This window comes from Phascolarctos cinereus, unplaced genomic scaffold, assembly GCF_003287225.1.
Source record: "Phascolarctos cinereus isolate Bilbo 61053 unplaced genomic scaffold, phaCin_HiC Scaffold_5;HRSCAF=322, whole genome shotgun sequence".
Classification (NCBI taxonomy): domain Eukaryota; kingdom Metazoa; phylum Chordata; class Mammalia; order Diprotodontia; family Phascolarctidae; genus Phascolarctos; species Phascolarctos cinereus.
Window position 1 is genome coordinate 240,247,943 of NW_027555958.1, and position 17,706 is coordinate 240,265,648.

At 41.0% G+C, this 17,706-nt stretch overlaps 1 protein-coding gene across 5 annotated transcripts in view; it reads left to right on the plus strand.

The window, feature by feature from the left end:
• The first annotated feature begins 741 nt into the window (after window positions 1-741).
• The window catches only part of STK38 (serine/threonine kinase 38), a 37,805-nt gene continuing 20,840 nt past the window's right edge, over window positions 742-17,706 (plus strand). The window contains exons 1-7 of one of the 5 annotated variants that reach the window (XM_078155399.1): window positions 744-832; window positions 2,998-3,049; window positions 6,172-6,258; window positions 8,409-8,544; window positions 12,970-13,021; window positions 14,890-15,012; window positions 16,648-16,731. In XM_078155399.1, coding sequence (XP_078011525.1) covers window positions 8,414-8,544; window positions 12,970-13,021; window positions 14,890-15,012; window positions 16,648-16,731 — 390 coding nt within the window. In that variant the 5' untranslated portion in view covers window positions 744-832; window positions 2,998-3,049; window positions 6,172-6,258; window positions 8,409-8,413. Of the gene's footprint in view, window positions 833-2,997; window positions 3,050-6,171; window positions 6,259-8,408; window positions 8,545-12,969; window positions 13,022-14,889; window positions 15,013-16,647; window positions 16,732-17,706 lie in introns of all 5 variants that reach the window. The other 4 variants (XM_020999394.2, XM_020999395.2, XM_020999396.2 and 1 more) reach the window with 4 other exon arrangements.

Genomic DNA, 17,706 nt, shown 5'->3' on the forward strand with positions numbered 1-17,706 from the left:
ACCTCAACTAAGTCTCAATCCACTTCCTTCGAGCTCTTTATGCTGACGCCTTTCCTCTGCGATAATCTCCAATTTACCCTAGCTTTATCCTGCAGTACACAGCTGTTTGCATAGCGTCTCCCCCTTGGGAATGTAAACTAGAAGGCAGAGGCGACGTCTTTGCTTCACTTTGAGGGTCCCTAGCAGGCGCTTTAATAAATGCTTGTCTTGAAGGGCGGGGCCAGGAATTGAAATCAAGTTTGCCGTTCCCTAATGCAGCGCTCTTTCCCCAGCCTCGAGCTGCCTGGGAAGGGGGGCGGCGGAGAGAGAGAGAGAGACGCTTCGTGAAGAAGGGGAACTCTTTTAACTTATGGATGCAACTGAGTAACTGAACAAGGCTCAGGCCGACCCTAGGCACCAGGGACCAGGAGCGGCTGCGGGACGCGAGCTAACAACCGCGCGCTGACCTGCGGCTTCAGCCCTGATCCTCTTCCACGGACGTTCCATCGCCCCGCCCGCGTCGGGAAGGCAAACTCGCCGGGGCGGAGTCGCGCATGCGCACCAGCAATCCCCGGCCTGTTCTCCAAGTCTGAGGCGCCTTCGCCACCGCCCCTAGGGAAGGAGTCTTGGACCTTCTCCGCCGCCGTCTTTTTCCGGCGGTTAGCGGCGCTTCCTGTTGTCCTCGCCCTCCCCAATAGCCTCCTTCCCTTCCCCTGAGGACCACCCCAACAGCCGTCGAGAGGCTCCTCCCCTCTTCCGGCAGGCTGGCCGCCGCCTGGGGTCCTGGCCTGACGACGAAGCCAGCTGGGAAGGACCAGCGCCGGGGCTCGATCCTGCGGCCCGGGGGGCTCTGGTGAGCGGCCTCCTCTTTGTCACCCTCGCCTCGCGTCCCAGACCTCCCCTTTTTCGCGCCACGCGCCCCCCTCTCTCCCTCCAAGCCCACCAGCCCAGCTCTCTCCTCCCCACTGTACTGTGTCCCCTCCCGGGCCACCTCTGACCCTTCTCCCTCCCAGCCCCGCTCCCTGTGGTCCCCCCACCTTCCTCCTCTCTGCTCCCTTCCACAACTCCCCTTCCCCCAGCTCTGCTCCCTCCCTCTCCCCACCTTCTTTGTCCCTGTCAAAGCCTGCCCCTACCCTTCCCTTCTTCCACCTCCGCTCCCCCCCTCTCCCCACTGTCCTCTGGGTCCCCTTGCAAACATGTGCCTACCCTCCACTTCTAGCCCTGCTCCCTCCCTCTGTCCGCCTTCTCTGCCCCTTTCCAAGCCCACCCTCAACCTTGTCCCAGCCCTGCTCCCTCCCTCTGTCCACGTTCTCTGCCCCTTTCCAAACCCACCTTCAACCTTGTCCCAGCCGTGCTTCCTCCCCTTCCCCACCTTCTTTGCCCCCTTCAGGCCCACCCCGACTCTCCCCTTCTCTCAGCCTTGTTTCTTCCTTTTTCAAACCTTCCTCTTTTTCCTTTACTTCCACACCACCCCTAACCCTTCCCTCCTTGAACCCTGCCCCCAGTCTCTAAACCTTCCTCTCTGCCTTCTAGTTCTGGTCCTGCCCTAACTTTCTCTTCTCCCAGCTCCCTGCCCCCTCTCCAAACCTTTCTCTGCTCCCTCACTGAACTGCCCCCCCCAGCTCCCTCCCTATCAAGATTTCTCCCCTTCACTGCACTGCCACACCCACACCTCTTTTCTCAGTCCCTCTTCTCTGTTTTCCTTCATCAACTGACTCCCCCACCCATGCTCTTAGCCTCCCACTTCTCAGATACCTCCCACTCCTAGCTTTCTCTTTTCCAAGTCCTCAAACTTTCCTCTGCTTCCTCTCCCAGAACTGATTCCCATGGGCAAGTACCTCACCCTCTCCTACCAAAACTGCCCATTCGGAGCCCCTCTCAGACCGAGACCCCTCATACCCTGCCGAACCCAGAACCATACCAGTTCCCAGAATTTCTCCCATCTATCCACCCTAGCAACTGCTCCCACCTCTGAGAGCACCCCTTCCTAATCTTCCCTTCTTCGAGTTTACTCTCTTTCTTCCCCAGTTCCAAACCTTTCCTTCTCCCACTACTTCTCCAGACTTCTCCTTCTGTTCCTCCCCTCACTTATCCTCCTAGAATTACTACCACTTCCTAGGCACCCTTCCTTTTCACCTTTCATTCACACTCTACCTCTTACCCCAGGTTTCCATTTAGAATTTCCACTCCTAATCTTCCTTTTCTGAACAACCCCAAACTTCTCTTGAATTCTCCTTTCTCTCCCTCCAGTCTCCTATCAGGTCAACTGTTGTGATCCCTCCTCTTTGCCCTGTCCCTGATCCTGCCTTCCCTTCTGTCCCTCCAACTGCTTCCTGTTCCAATGCCCTCCTTTCAGAATGACTTCTTTGTTGCCCTCTCAACAACCCAAGGCCCTCTTCCAAGACCCTAGCCCATCTGTGAAATCCCCTCAGTACCACCCCCTCATTCTACAAATCTTCATTTCTTCTGTATTCCCCCAACCCTCCACACCCCCTGATACCCTTGATTCCTATGGAAGAGAGTAAATACCCAGTCTGTTCCTTGTTTTTTCTCTTGTCTTCTCTCTGTTCTCCCCTCCATATTTTAAACTAATTATGGAAACTCCCTTCACCACTTCCAAGCCTTCTTATACTCCCTTTCCCAGGTTGCCATGAGCATTTTACTGGAAATGGAATATTTCAAACCCCCTACCCCGCAAAGCCTTGGTACTTTTGGGACTGCCTACTTCTTCCCAAATGTCTTGTTAATTTCTAGGATACCAGGCTTTGGGTTAGAGAATGGGAGGTAGGAATGGTTATAATAGGAAATACAGTGGTACAGGTGATTTTGTTAAGGAGATAAAGAAAATAGAATAATAGCTGATCTTTATTAAGTTCTTAACATTATTAGAAGTAGAAGGTACAGACATAATTCCTGTTTTTTTTAGATATGGAAACAGGCACAGAAAGGTTATAGGACATAGATTGAGAGCAGAAAGGGATCTTAAAGGTCATGTAAACCAATTCTCATATTTTACAGATGAAGAAAATGAGGCTTGGAGAAGTTAGATGACCTGCCCAAAGTCACACAGGTAGTAAGTGGCAGAAACTGATCTGAGCTTTGGTCTTCTGACTACAATCAGTGTTGCTTTCACTCCATCATGTTGTCTTCTCAAAGGTTATGTGCTTTGACTAAGGCCATACAGCTACTAAGTGCCAGACCTGGGATTTGAATCTCAGAGCAGAGGAGGGAATGCAGATAAAATATTGAGGGAAGGTAGGTATCAGAAGGTGTATAGAAAGGGTAGTCCTGACCCTTCAGTAAGGAGTGAGATTCAAGGGATTTTTAAAAGCTGAAGAACTAGGGAAGAGAGAGGAGTATCCAATTCTCATGTGCCTAAGAGGATGGCCATTGGATTACATGCTTTGATCTTGTAGATTGGAGTTATGATTTCTTGAAATCATTTGTTTTAACTGAATTTCGCTTTCACTTATCTGTTTACATGCTGCTTCTTCCCTGTGTACATAAGCATTTTGAGGACAGGGACTTTTTCTTTTTTGTCTTTGATCTCCATCTCCTAGCATAGTGTCTAGCACATAGAGTAGGAGCTTAAAAAATGATCATTGAATGAATGAAAGAGACCCTTCTTGTCATTCAGAACATGAAGGCAGAGAAGTCAGGGTTGGAATGAAGGAAATGCTCTATCTCCTTATTCATTATTGTACCACTCCCAAGGAAGGATGGGTTAAGGGAAGGGTCACTTAGGCTCTGAATCAACCCGATCTACGTAGGAAGAAAAATTCCTAAATTGGGAAAAAAAGATACACAAACTTATATCAACTAGATGTTAGCTTACTTGTTACTTGTGTGATTGCAGGTATTCTGTCCTCTAGCTCTTTATAGCTACCAGCTCTCTTTCCCCATCCCCCTTCTAGATCTTAACAAGGAGCTTAACAGAAGAGAACCGGAAATCAGCAAGTATATTTCAACAGGTGTTTGAGTGTGTATTTTGTATAGGAGTTCACTGTTTATCAGAAGAGAATAAGTATACGCACATGAAATATTTAACCTTCGATGAATGGTTCTTTATATATAATATTGGCCTCCGATGCACAGCAGTATTCTAAGTGAGGTGTGTTCAAGATTTCATTGGAGCTGTGTGGATGCTCTGGCCAACAATGCAGATCCCTGCCTGTCCATGCTTTCTCATTCTCTAAGTCTTGGCCATGTCATACCATAAATCCCACACAGGGGACTAACCATGTAAGTGTTTCTTAATATAAAGTAGATACCAGTGCAGCTTTGGGTTGTCTGTTTGTTACTCCTCACACTCGATCCGTGACTGACCTTTCCTCTTTCCCAGTAATACATCTCTTTTATGTTATTTACGTCACTGCTTTTGCACAATTTGTTAGTAGTGTACTGCAGCTTATTTACCAGGCTATTAAACACAATAGCTGACATACAACATTTTGAGGTTTTCAAAGTACTTGATATATAGCATCTCACACAATAACCTGTATTGTTTGGTTTTTTGAAATCTATTTGGTCTAGGCAGTGGGGTTAAGTGACTAGCCCAGGGTCACACAGCTAGTAAATATTATGTGTCTGAGGCCGGATTTGAACTCAGGTCCTCCTGACTCCAGGGCCGGTGCTCTATCCACTGTGCCACCTAACTGCCCCAATAACCTGTATTAATCCCATTTTACAGATGCTGAAATTGAGGCTCGGGTCAATCAATTTACCTATGATTGCCAATAAAAATCTGAGACAGGATCAAACTAAAACCTTTGCTGACTTAAGATCTAGCTCTCTTTCCACTGTACCACACACTGCTTCTTATAAAACTCAGGGATAGACAAGGGAAATGTTTAGAGTAAGTTTAATATACTGACTATCTCTGCTAACATCACAGGGTTAACCAACGTGATTTTTAGATCTTTTGACCTCCTTTAGGGTTTGTTGTTTCTCCCTCAGTATTTTCCCAAGAGTTTCATCTAAATGTTTAAAATTGAAGGATTTGTGTTTGTCTGTATCAATGATTAACAAGTTTTTTGAAGTTGTTACCAATTATTGTTAGTGGTTTTCCTCTAGATGGAAAAAAAATATTGAAAAATCCCCAGAAACATCTCATTTGCCTCTGACTTTTTTTTTCCGAAAGAAAGAGAAAATGTTTAATGAAATACCATCATACTAAAAAAAGCTGAATTTTTTTTTCCAGAATAAAAGTGTGTGTAAAGATTTCTTTTTAAATAATTTGAATTTTAATTGAAAAAACAAACCCCTTAGTATATCCATGAGTTTAATTAACATCAGGGAGACTCCTTCCAATGGTGCATATTGTAACCCTTCCAATTTCTTTAATCCTGTGTCATTCTTTTCCATGTCTTTCTATAAACCCTCCATAGAGCATTTACCCAAAGTACCAGTGGCCTTTCTCGATTCTCTTAATGTTTTGTGGATGCTAATGCAGCTGTATCAGGAGCTCCTCCTTGATATGTGACCAATCTACCTTCTTTCTGGTCTCACAGGACCTCAATAATTCTCTCCTGTAGAGGTTATCATTGCCAATATGCATCAGCTTCTCGCATTCACTTTCGGTTTTCCTCTGAGTCAGTTGCAATGTGATTCTTCCAATATTCCATAATTCACAGCTATATAACATGAGTATTTATGTTCTAATGTTGGTGATAAAAAGATAACTTTTTGTGAAAGGAATAGCTTGGGATATATGACAGTGCTGTGCATCTTCACACATGTGATCCAGCCCTAGCTACTTTTCCTGGTCAGGTCCCATCAGGCTTCCTTGTTTAATTGTAACCTTTAAGATATATGTGCTAGCTGGGCTGAGTGAATTGGTTGCTTTTCAAAACTTCATATCATAATGTCGGCAGTATAAGTCCTTAATCCACTTTATTATTCTCATATCTATGGAAAGGCTAATTTCTTTTGAATGACCATGGCTTTAAAAAAAATTAATTCAAATTAATTCATTTTGAGAAGTTTGTGATACCCTTTTGAGATAACCAAAGAAAAATCCTTGGAGGTTTTAAAACTAAAATTAAAAACAATCACTCATATATGCTATGTTACGTTTTGTCTATTGCTATATAAACTGCAATAGCTTCTTAAGCTATTTTCAAAATAAAATTTTACTGCTGCATGCATGTGACTTAATATAGTTAATTTCTTGATTTCTCTTTTCTTTCTCAGTGACCCATATCACCTACATCAGAGGTATTCTGCCTAGCCTGAGGAGACCTAGAACAGAAAAGGTCAAGGGCTACCAATGGCCTGCAGGTTGGAACATGAGGAAATTTTAAATGAAAGCATTTAGTCCATAAGAGCAAGAGGAAATGCATTGGCATAAAATCAAAACAGTTTTCTTAGTTTTGGGGAGACCTCAGAGAGTGGGGGTGGGGAATAGCTATTCACTCACTGAATATGTGAAATTGCTACAGAGCAGTAGTATCTTTTTACTAAAGGTTATGAGGATTGCGCTTAAACCTTGTTACGACTGTAGAAAGAGGAAGTTTGAAGAAAGGTCAAAGGGAGTAATAATGTAGCCTTTGAAGTTTTAAGAAACCTGTGTTTAAAAGTTGGAAGCCATTTCACTAGAGGATTCATAGTGCTTAGAATAGTTTAACCTCTTTCGTTACATAACTACCTGCTGGCTTTAAAATGTTTAGAAAATAATGTAGAGGAGCCATTCAATGTGATGAGAGCACTAGACTTGGGAGTTAGAAAGATTCTTGGCTCTGCCGTTTACTGGCTGTATGACCTCGGGTAAGTCACTGGCCTTCTCTGGGCCTCAGTTTCTTCCTCTGAAAGATGAGGACGTTGGATTTGATGATTTCTAAGGTCCCTTCCAGCTCTAAATTCTGTGAGCCTATAGCTGTTTCATACTTTTCCCTTTTTTTTGTCTTGGAGTCAACATTTTACTGTTTTTGTTTTTCTTTTTCTCATGGCCCTCACCCTTAAATAAGAAGGGTGCCACCAATGGAGATATTGCCTTTGTTCTTTAACTCTGATGTCTGAAGTAATGGGGAAAATCTGGCCTGACAGTGAAATGATGTCACTTAGTTTTGTGATTTTTCTTTCAAAACCATTTCAGTTGTTAAAATGCAATCAAAGGCACACGAGGCTTAAAATTTCTTCTCATTCTCAGACAGAAGAGTCCCTACACAAAGGCACAAACACACACAGTTCTCACATCTGAATTTTAAAAAAGAGAGAAGGAAGACTGAGTTAAAATTTTCCTCAAAAATGTATTTAGTTTTACATGTGGTTTTCATTGTGGGTGGAGAGGGCTTAAGAGTGACAAATAAGGAACCACACCCAAGCTTCACAAACCAAGTAGAGGTTTCTAAATTCTTTCTTCTAGTGTAGATCTCTGAAAAACATTTGAATTTGCTTCCCTTCCGTAAAAATGTAAGTTGGGATATTATGATGAGGAAGGTCTATAGTGAATAATATGGAGCCTGTATGTATTGTTTATCTTGGCACATTAGAAATGAAAGTGGGGGTAGTTTTTGAGCCTGGCTTTGAATCTTTTTCCTCTTGTGGGGTTAGCCTTTTTTCATTGCCTGATTGTGTTTTAAAAAACTGGTGAACTTTAACATTTTATTTCCTAGGTATAACAAGTCTACATTCATGCTTGACTTTCTAGGATTCCTCCTTTTAAATCTAAAAAGCAAACCATATTTAAAAAGCATCCAAATGATTGGGAACAGAGGGGAATCTAATAAGTTTTTCACTAAATTGTTGATTGTCCCTTAATCTTTACATTAATCTCTCTTGGTTTTCAAATTAGCTTTATGTTGAGGTGAAAGGATGTTGCTTCAGAAGAAGCTGGGGGGAGGGGGAAGGAGTAAAGTGCTGAAACATGTTGCTAGGGACGGGACAGGTAGGACTCTTTAAGCCATCTGGCCAAGAATAAGAACATGGGTTGGCAAAACTGTCTGGAAAAAACATGGCTTTCATTTTAGAAGAAAAATGTCTCTGATTTCTTGCTTGTGAAAGCTAAACATTTTCCTTGCAAAATTGATAAGAAGGAGTATGATGTTGTGGAGATGGGGACAGATGGGAGAGCCAGAAGAGCTGGGTGTATTGTGGCCCCTACTCTGCCACTGAGAAGCTGCAGAACTCTGCCTGATGCACTGCTTTTCCAGACTCCAGCTTCCTCATCAGCAAAAGGAAATGTTTGGTCCTAGTTGTCTCTGATGGTTCCTTCTAGCTCTGAAATTCTGTGAATCTTTTTATATGTATTGCAGATTCTGGGATAGACAATTTGCATCCCTCATTGTCTATGATAGTAGTTGAACTCATACATAAACTCAGAAGCCACTTAAGTTTGAAACTTTAAGGATTCTTATCCTGGGATTATTTTCATAGTAAGAAATGGTAAAACTAATTAAACAACCAGTGTCTCCATTTTCCTTGCTTTCCAGCAGCCATGGCAATGACAGGCTCAGCACCTTGTTCTTCCATGAGTAACCATACGAAGGAACGGGTTACTATGACAAAAGTCACGTTGGAGAATTTCTACAGCAACCTTATTGCCCAACATGAAGAACGGGAAATGAGGTAAAATGTTTACTTGAAGACAGTCATATGTTCTAGATATGAAGTGAAAATTAGCATGGTAAAAACTCACTATAACTGTCATTTGTAGTCCTAACTAATAGCAGTGAGATGTCTACTTACAACAGAAGGGTTTCCACACTTCTATGACTTGCTTATTTCAAGCATTGATCATCACGCAAACGTTCTGATACAGCTGAGCGATTGGAACAATTTCTTGGAGTTCACTGTAGAGAGAGAGAGAGTATATGTGTGTGTGTGTGTGTGTGTGTGTGTGTGTGTGTGTGTGTGTGTGTGTGTGTGCGTGCAGGAAGGTTAAATATGACATAAATTGAAGATGAAAAAGAAGGAACAGTTGGGAATGGGATAGGTCAGGAATCCAAGAAAGTTTTATAGAGGAGCTGAGTCTTGAAGGTAATGATTTTGCGAGGTGGATATGAGGGGGGCATACACACTAGGCTTGAGGTACTGCATTGGCAAATGCACTGAAGTTGGGCATGAAATGCTGAGTTTGGGCAGTAGCTAGTAGACTAGCTTGACTGGGACATGGGTGCTATGTGAGCTAAGGCAGGAAAGGTTACAGCTGGTTTTAAGTGACATACTGAAGAATTTGCATTTTGTCATCAAGACATTAGGGAGTCCCTGAAGATTTTGGAGTAGGGCAGTGACCTAGTCAGACGTGTGCCTTAGGAGTAGAGATCATTTTGTCGACTGTGTGGAGGATGGGTTGGAGAAGGAAGAGACTGGAAACAGGAAGCCCAGTTAAGTGCCTGTTACAGTAGTTCAGGTAAGAGGTGATGAACGCCAGAACTAGGAAAGAAGTTTTATAACTTCATAGAAGGGGTCAGATGTGTGAAATGCTCTGGAGGTGAAATTGATGAAACTTGGCAACTAATTGGGAGTGAAGGAGAAGGGAGAATGAAAATAGCTGATAGCACTCTCACCTAGTGTTATTTTCCTCATATACCATGACCTTAGTTTTGGTGCAAAGCTAGCCTGCTACAGTACTTTTCAGAAGTGACTATAGGCACAATTTGCTATGTGAGCAAAATTCCATCATTTTGGTTATATGTAATTAGACTAGTTCTATATCATTTATTCACTTATTTTTTAAAATTAAGTTTAATTCATTCTGTAACAATTTTTTTTAGGCAATTGGGGTTAAGTGACTTGCCCAGGGTTACACAGCTAGTGAATGTCAGGTGTTTGGTCTGAGGCCGGATTTGAACTCAGGTCCTCCTGACTTCAGTGCCGGTTCTCTACGCCATCTAACTGCCTCCATTCTGTAACATTTTAAGTTCTAAAATGTCTCCCTTCTTCCCTCCCCACTCCGCACTGGAGAAGGCCACTGTTTGACACAGATTTATAAATATATGTAAAACCATGCTATGCATCCTTCTATTTATCAGATCTTTCCGTGGAGTTGGATAGCATCTTCCTTCCTAGGTCTTTTGTAATTGATTTGAGTATTTATAATACTCAGTAACTTGGTTGTTCTCAATTATTCTTCAAACAATATTGCTGTTACCGTATATAGCATTCCCTTGGTTCTACTTGTGTCACTTTTCATTATTTCATGCAAGTCTTTCCATGTTTTTCTAAAATCGACAGCCTCTTCATTTCTTACAACATAGTAGTATTCCATCATAATCATGTACCACAACTTGCTCAGCTGTTCCCCAGTTGATGGGCTTCCATTTCCTCAGTTTCCAGTTCTTTGCCAGCACAAAGAGTACCGCTGTAAATATTTTAGAACATTTGGATTCTTTTCCTTTTTCCCTGATCATCTTGGAAACAGATCTATTTATTCACTTACCCAGTAAATGCTTATTAAAGCATGACTGGCATGCAGAGCATGTGTGATGCTAAGGTCTGGACAAGAGAAATTTTTAAAAGTCTGCATCTTACCCTCATGGAGTTTATGGTCTAATAGTGGAGGGTATATATAAGAAAAGCCCATAGAAATAGTCCTTGGCTCACCTAGTTATACTTGAAGCTTTATGGGGAATACTTTTTTAAACAGGTATGTTCTTGACCTCAGTCTCTTTCTATTATGGAAAGAACCTGATTACTTTGATGGAAGTCCTCCTCTAATCCCTTAATGTAGCATAGCAATGTGACTTTGGGAACTAGAGGACTTTTCTAGCTGAGCAAAAACTCTAGAATGTCTTACCAAAATGGAGAGAAGGGCTTTGGGTATGTAGGTCCGTTGAAAGACTCTGTCCTCCAAGGACCAGCCTAGCTGAGTTTAGAGACAGAGTTGGTCACAGTTCTCATGAAGACCATTCATAAACATGTTTTTTGTATGTAGGATCTGCATGTATTTTTTGTGTATAGGATCTGCACTAATAAACAGGAAAACCCACACCAATTAAATCATGAATCCTTGAAGTACCTAAGAAGTAATTCTGAAAAATACACTATCAGGCCAGCTTTATTCTGAATGAATAAATGCTTGAATGAAGCATTTGTTAAGTGCATACAAGATGCAAAGCACTGTGTTAAAGGTTGGAAATGCAAATAAAAAATCCAGACAGTCTGTGCTCTCAGAGTGCTCACATTCTAATAGGAAAGACAACACATGGATGGTTTCAGCTTCGAGCCAGACAGAAAGGTCCTGTAGTCCTTAAGGGGCAGCACCAAAGCAGATGGTGGCGTTTCTTTGTCATTTCCACTGACAAAATCTTATCATTTTCTGATGTGGGACTTTTTGTTGGTGACAACTTTTCCTTATACATGAAGACGTAAAATTAAGTAAGAATATAGGCAGCCATCAGGAATATGCTCTGAAACCTAGATTACACACACACACACACACACACACACACACACACACAAACACATATACATATGTACACACACAAATATATGTATCTGTATGTTTAATTTTTAAGTACATCAGTTTGTATGATAGAATGCATAATTTTTTTAATAGAGAAAAGAACTAAACTATTTGTGAGTACCTTAAAGTTCTTTTTTTCCTGCTATCAAGAAGTTAAAGTTTTTTGATTCTCCTCACTCATCTACTCCTAAGCCATCTACTAAAAAAGAAATCCATGCAAAAAGATATTCAAGAATTGGGAAAAGAAAGTAGGGAGTTAAGAAACATATAGATGCTTTTATCCTTTCCCTAGGAAGAGGGGGATAGGAGCATTCAATTCTAATTTGCCAGAGAGGATAGGTACTTACTCTGTTGTGTCTTCTGATCCTACAGATTGAGTGCAGTTTCTACAGCTGGAACTATTTTATTTTGTTTTAAAAAATTTTTGATAGTTTTTGTCCTTATATTACCTTTATTTCCAAGAATGAAAAAAAAAAGAAAGAAAAAAGCAGTTCAGCAAGACTGACCAATGTGTCAGCCAACATGCAGGGTTCCATACCCAGTCTTCATCTCTTCAGGACCAGACTTGGTCTTCGTGGTTAGAGTGTTCAGTTTTGATTTTTGTTGTTATTTCCCATTACATATTTGGAGTTATGTGTATATCATTTTCCTGACTTGACTTACTTTACTTTGCCTCAATTCATATAAGTCTTCCACATGTTTCTTTATATTAAATGTGTTCATTTTAACTAAATCTTGTGTGAACTTATACTTCTATTATCTACATGATGTTTCTCCTCAAAGGACGTAAGCTTCTTGAGGTCAGGGACTATTATTTTTGTCTTTCTGTCCCCAGAACCTAGCATGGTACTTGGCACATAGTAAGTATTGAGTTAACGAATGAATTACATTACCTCAAAACCTATGCAGGTCAGTGTTATGGCAGTTGATTTTAATTCACTTATATAAGACCTAATTAATGTCAACCTGTTGATCAGAAATGTACTTGGCTGCAGATTTCCAAATTCTCTTCTTATGCATCATGGGAACACCTTAACCTCAAATTCTGGCAGTGCTGCCAAATTGTCACCCTTTGACCCTTAAGTGACAGGGTTCTAATGCCTTTAGTAGTTGTTGTTTACCATTCTCTTTGCTTGGGTAATGATGATATGGCAGTGAGGAAGATGTGAAAATAAAGGAAGTTGATTTCATTTTATGAGAGAGAGAGTATATATGTGTATGTTGTGTATATGCCTGTTATGAAAGGTTATCAAATACCAGCTGTTTTGTGGTTTGGTGAAGAGGAAATTATGCAATACACACACACACACACACACACACACACACATTTTCATATTGAACAGGATTTTCTGTTAGATGAGTACGATTTACAAATTAGTAAATTCAGTACAATGCAAAATTAACAAGCATTAACTTTCCATTTTTTTGGTAGCAAATGTATTTTTAGGTGAAAGATTGGAGTTCTACCTGTAATCAGTTTTCTAAAATTAGTATAGAAGTCTTGTGGACTTTTGAAAGAATATCATCTAAAGGTTATTTCATAATCTTATGTGGGTTTTTTTTTGTGTATGTGTATGTGTGTCTAGACAAAAGAAGTTAGAGAAAGTGATGGAAGAAGAAGGCTTAAAAGATGAAGAGGTAACTAATGACTAAAACGGTGTTCTTTGGAAACAGTATAAGAGATCACGTACTGTTAAACAAGTTCTTTCTTTTCTTCTTTTTTTTTTTTAAAATTTTTAGGCAATTGGGGTTAAGTGACTTGCCCAGGGTCACACAGCTAGTAAGTATCAAGTGTTCGGTCTGAGGCTGGATTTGAACTCAGGTCCTCCTGACTTCAGGGCTGGTGCTCTATCCACTGCACCACCTAGCTGCCCTGTTAACCAGGTTCTTAAAGGGGGCTTAAGGGAGACAGTGTTCTCATTCAGAGATAGAAGAATTTATTGGAGCCATCACACTTTTTTAGTTTTCGTACTTTTATAGGGGTAAGATAATTGAGGATCCAAGGGCAGAAAATGACTTTAGTAAAAAGGATAATAAACTGTTAGATTTCAGGATGCCAAGAAGGGGAAGGACTGAAATTAGTGAAAATGGAGTCATATGTTGCAGAAGCAGTTATTCCCAGGCATGTGCAATTTGTTGAAAGAGCGTCATGCCCGCAGTCAGAGTTCTGGATGGAAAACTGATGTTCCTTAGGCAAACAATGTTGAAGGCATAATTAAACTCTTTTGCCTTCTTTCCTTCCATCTAAAAACATGGAAGAGTGAAAGAAGTTCACTTGACTAATCAAGTGAGAAAAGCTACAAAGAAGATACATGGGGACAGATGATACTGAATAATTGTAAAGAAATAGTGCTTGGGAGAATGAGTAGAAGGAAATGCTGAAGCAGGAAAGGAACCACAAAGATCGGAAAGAATTGGAAGCATTTGATTTGGAATCAGAGGACCTGGGTTTAAATCCAACCTCTGATCTTAATACCTTTGTGACCTTGGGGAAATGACTTAACTTTAGTTTCCTCATCTGTAAAATGAGGGAATTGGATTATGGCCTCCACGTTCCCTCACAGCTCTAGATTTACAAGGCTATGATTAACAGCTTGCTTTTCTATCCTTAAGATTTACAAAGTGCTTTCTTCATAACACTTTTAGTTATTAACAGGATAATGGGAGAGAGCTCTGCATTTACAGTCATCGATGACCTGGGTTCAGACCCCAGCCTGTCTGCTTACCACCTGTGTGTCAGTGGGCAAGTCACGTCTCCTTTTTGGGCTTGAGTTTGCTTCTCTGCAAAGTCTGTTCCAACTCTACAGAAGAGGCAATTTAGGGAGAGTGATCTGCCCATGACCAGAAGATCCTAGAGTTAGAAAACACCTTGGAGATTATCTTGTCCTGCTGCCCTCGAGGCATCTGGGAGTGGGATAACTTAAGAGTCACATGTCGCACTTTAAAGTTGGCTGAGTACTTTGCTTACAACGATCTCCTCTGAGACAGGACAAGTTGTATACATAATTAGAAAACTAGACGGCATGGATATGATGGATGGACCATATACATCCCAAGGATAGAGGACTTTACTACTAAAAGGGGTTATCTAATAATCTTCTTTGGAGATACTTTAAAGATGTTAAGTCTAGTCTCCTCTAAACTTGTTTTTTCCTGTGTGTTTTGTTACAAATTCGTTGCTCTTGAGTGTTATAGAGGACTTCTCTCAGACTTACTAGTGGCACAGAAGAGGAGGAAATGTTGCTTGTGACCTCAGTTCCTCCCCTGTAAAATGAGGAAGATAGATGATAAGATTTCTAAGGTACCTCACAGCTCTTTGCTATTGTAAGGCTCTGTGAGATGTCCATCTGTAGGATGCTCTCATCTTGTGAAAGACAGGAGGAAGGATGATTGAAAATGATAACAACAATAACCCTTGGTCCATTTTTCCAGATGTGTCAGCTATAAATGGCATTTTTGTTGAAGTTTCAGAATTCTAATTTTACTCCCCTAATTTAACCATTTAGAAGCGACTCAGGAGATCCGCGCATGCTCGGAAGGAAACAGAGTTTCTTCGATTAAAAAGAACAAGACTTGGACTGGAAGACTTTGAGTCCTTAAAAGTAATAGGCAGAGGAGCATTTGGTGAGGTAAAAACATGAAACTGCTCAACAATGTAATACAGTAATGGTTGTTCAAAGCTGTTAACAGCATAAGATTGGGGGTGGGAGAAGACCATGGTATAGATCAGGAGGTAGAAGTGCTGCATGTGTCATCCCCTGGTAATGTTGTTGTTCAGTCTGACTCTTTGTGACCCCATGGACCACAGCACACCATACCCTTTTGTCCTCCACTGTCTCTTGGAAATCTGTCCAAGTTCATGTTCATTGTTTCCATGGCACTGTCTATCCATCTCATCTCCTGCCATCGTCCCTTTTTCCTTTTTCCTTCAGTCTTTTCCAACATCAGCATCTTTTTCAGTGAGTCCTGTCTTCTCATTATGTGGCCAGAATATTTAAGCTTCAGCTTCAGTATTTGACCATCCAGTGAGTAGTCTGAATTAATTTCTTTAAGTATTGATTGATTTGGCCTCCTTGCTGTCCAAGGGACTCTCAAAAGTATTCTCTAGCACAACAGTTCAAAAGGGTCAATTCTGTGGTGCTCAACTTTCCTTGTAGTCCAGTTCTCACAGCCATACCTCTGCTAAGCAACTGGCTTATTACTTTTGCCCACATCAGCATCCTGACTGCTCTGTTTTCTCTTGTGCTTCCGTTTTCTTCAACTGCCTCAGCCCCCCCCCCGAAACTCATTCTCATTTGTGACTATTTGTGTTGAGTCAGAGCTGTTCATGATAGTGCTACATTTCCCTGCCTCCACCACCACCCCAAACCTAGTAGACTAGCATTTAATCAATAAGATTTCCACACATAAAAGAATATGTAGGAGAGAATTACATGTGGTCATAGTAGAGAAATGAAATCATTTGTTATTTAACCCATAGGAAAGAGAAGAAATCATCCTTACTTTCAGTCCCTGAAGGCCATATGGAAGGCCATAGTTTTGTGGAGGGGAGAAGGAAGGGGGAGAGAAGATATTGCAGGTAGGCAGAATAGCATTTGGGATAGCCCAGAGTGGTGAGAATCATTTACAAGGCATGTCAAGTCATCTTCTTGACTGGAATGAAGAACGTGAACTAGTGTGTAGTCAGTGATGGGAACTGTTAAGTAGGTCTAGGGGGTGTGAAGGTGCTCTATCACTTGTTTGAGGTCTTTAAAACCCATATGGAGTTTAAATTAGATTTCAGACAGATATATGAAAGGTGATTGAAATTAATATTATTTGTCAGTATTCCTATGTGTTGGTTTTTGTATCTGATAAATGGATTTTGTTGTTGAGCAGGCAGTACTGGGGAGGAGAGAACTTAGTTAAATAAAAGTTCTTGTCATAATTACAGTTTGGTAAGGAGATAAGACACCAGTAATAATATACATGATATGTCCTTTAAAGCTGAATAAAACACAGTGCCATGCCAGGTCTGGGGGCAGGTTGTTACTGGCAGGGGTTAGGGAAAAGAGGGGATCAGGGAGTATTTCGAGGAGTGTAGCATTTTTTTGGACTTCAAATGATTGGGAAGAATTTTAAATAAATATAACACTTCTGCTCTGCTGATTTAAGACAAATATTTTCTCTTTAAATATTAAAGTTACTTCTTATAATATTTTCTGAAATTGACCTTGTGGTTTGTTGGTACTTTCTAACTCTGTGTTTCCTTTACAATTTTTTAGGTGAGGCTTGTTCAGAAGAAAGATACAGGCCATGTGTATGCAATGAAAATACTTCGCAAAGCAGATATGCTTGAAAAAGAGCAGGTAAGAAGAAACTGCAGCTGTTGTTATTCTGGTTATGTGAGGATCTCAGCTTGATTGCCAATTCAAATGCATCTTTCCTCTGACGTTTGTATTACAGTGTGTACAATTTTTAACGAATGAACATTCCTATATGCAGATTTTTTAAAGGAAATAGTTCTTAGGATCTATTGTTTCAGTATTTTAAAAGTTAAAGTATAGGTACCAGTCATTTTGACTTAGCTTGTTAAATTAATCACGAGGTACTAACACTTGTCATTTGGAACTAAAAATTGAGGGTGAGACTGGTATGAGAGAGGAGTAGCAGGAAGAAGCATATCCATCCCCAGCTGCTGAATGTTTGATCTTGGGAGCAAAGAGTTAGGATTTGGGAGTTTGAGTCTATCCATCCCCAGCTGCTGAATGTTTGATCTTGGGAGCAGAGAGTTAGGATTTGGGAGTTTGAGTCTATCCATCCCCAGCTGCTGAATGTTTGATCTTGGGAGCAAAGAGTTGGGATTTGGGAGTTTGAGTCTATCCATCCCCAGCTGCTGAATGTTTGATCTTGGGAGCAGAGAGTTAGGATTTGGGAGTTTGAGTCTATCCATCCCCAGCTGCTGAATGTTTGATCTTGGGAGCAAAGAGTTGGGATTTGGGAGTTTGAGTCTATCCATCCCCAGCTGCTGAATGTTTGATCTTGGGAGCAGAGAGTTAGGATTTGGGAGTTTGAGTCTATCCATCCCATTTTACTTCCTTCAGTACACACAAAGGAAGATTGGGGCTTAGGTTTGTCAGTGGAGTTGAGAAGAATAATAAATTTGAACACATGCTGGAGTAACCATGTTAATCTTTCTCTCGTGATTGAATTCTTTATGTACAAAATCAGGCTCCATCTTGAAAACTGATAAAAAGCACAAATTCTGTAACTATGAGAACAAACTATTGGATTTGAAGTGGAGTGCAGTTAAGACACAATTTTGAATGAGAACTTACCTTAAT